The following is a 1098-nucleotide window of genomic DNA, read 5'->3' as shown; positions in this document are numbered from 1 at the left end:
TTAAAACTCAATCAGGGCACATGTGTGCATGCCAAAGTCCCAAGAAGGGATTATGGCATGGCCATTTTCTCTGGAGGATGATTTTTCACTTTCTGTCCCTCTGTCTCTCTCTGTTTCTCTGACAAGGGCACATGCCTTATAGCAAAAAAAAACAAAAACAAAAACAAAACAAAACAAACCCTCTAAATGGGAACTATTCTACATAAAAATTAAATGAAGAGAAATGACCTTAGGTGGGCCTGATAAAAGGATAAATTATATTTTTTGTTAGATAGTACATTTATCCCTAAATAGCAGCAAAATAATTTTTGTAAACTTGATGAAATAACTTCAAAAATTATTTAGAAAAAATAGTGGACAAAAGCATTAAGGATAATCTAAAAGTTTAGGGTGTGGGGAATGAAGGAAAGGAGACTAATCCTATCACATAACAGAATATAATATAAAATTTACCTTCAGAAGAATATATAACTTATCCTTCATCTCATTTTCTCTAACTCCGGAAAACAACTATGAGTTGAAATTCCCTCGGCCGCGCTGGTCCCTGAAGATTCTCCCATCTCTTCCCCAGCCCCTTCCAGTATTCTCTTTACCCGGCAACAGAGAGTGTCAGCTCTATTATTTCTCTGATTGGTTAAGCCTAGCTGCACTGCTTCCTCTCCACCCTTTCTGGCCATTTTCAGGTGATAGAAGCCTGTATTTTCAGAGATCTTGTCTGCCCTCATCCTTCCTCAGTTCGCTGTCACTGTTCCTGTGCTCATCGTTGGTTATAGTAGACCCCAGAACGTGTGCCCTGAAGAGAATGTTCCAGACCAACGCTGTCATGCTGAGTGCCCTCTCCTTGGCTTACTTGCTGAGTCTTCAGGAAGCTGGGGCCATCCAGGGTGAGTGCTCAGGAGGAACCAGAGGGCTGTGGGGTGAGAAGTGGGGGTAGGGGGAACCAGCAGTTAGTGTAATGGCTATGTCGCTGGACTCCCATGTAGTCGACTGTGGTTTGCGTCCCGGACCCGGTGGCTTAAACTCACGCCGGGCGCCTGTGCGTGCGTGCCCAAGATCCCGAGAGGAGAATGGAGGAGAACGGATTGCGGTGTGACCATC

At 44.2% G+C, this 1098-nt stretch overlaps 1 protein-coding gene across 1 annotated transcript in view; it reads left to right on the top strand.

The window, feature by feature from the left end:
• Nucleotides 1–667: 667 nt before the first annotated feature.
• Nucleotides 668–1098, top strand: part of LOC102498495 (HLA class II histocompatibility antigen, DP alpha 1 chain) — a 3815-nt gene continuing 3384 nt past the window's right edge. The window contains exon 1 of the mRNA XM_006168028.3: nt 668–884. Within this exon, the coding sequence (XP_006168090.1) occupies nt 803–884 (82 nt within the window). The 5' untranslated portion in view covers nt 668–802. The remainder of the gene's footprint in view (nt 885–1098) is intronic.

The sequence above is a fragment of the Tupaia chinensis genome, unplaced genomic scaffold (assembly GCF_000334495.1).
Source record: "Tupaia chinensis unplaced genomic scaffold, TupChi_1.0 Scaffold145445_1, whole genome shotgun sequence".
Classification (NCBI taxonomy): domain Eukaryota; kingdom Metazoa; phylum Chordata; class Mammalia; order Scandentia; family Tupaiidae; genus Tupaia; species Tupaia belangeri.
The sequence above is the reverse complement of the archived record's forward strand: the minus strand, read 5'-3'. Positions and strand labels throughout refer to the sequence as shown.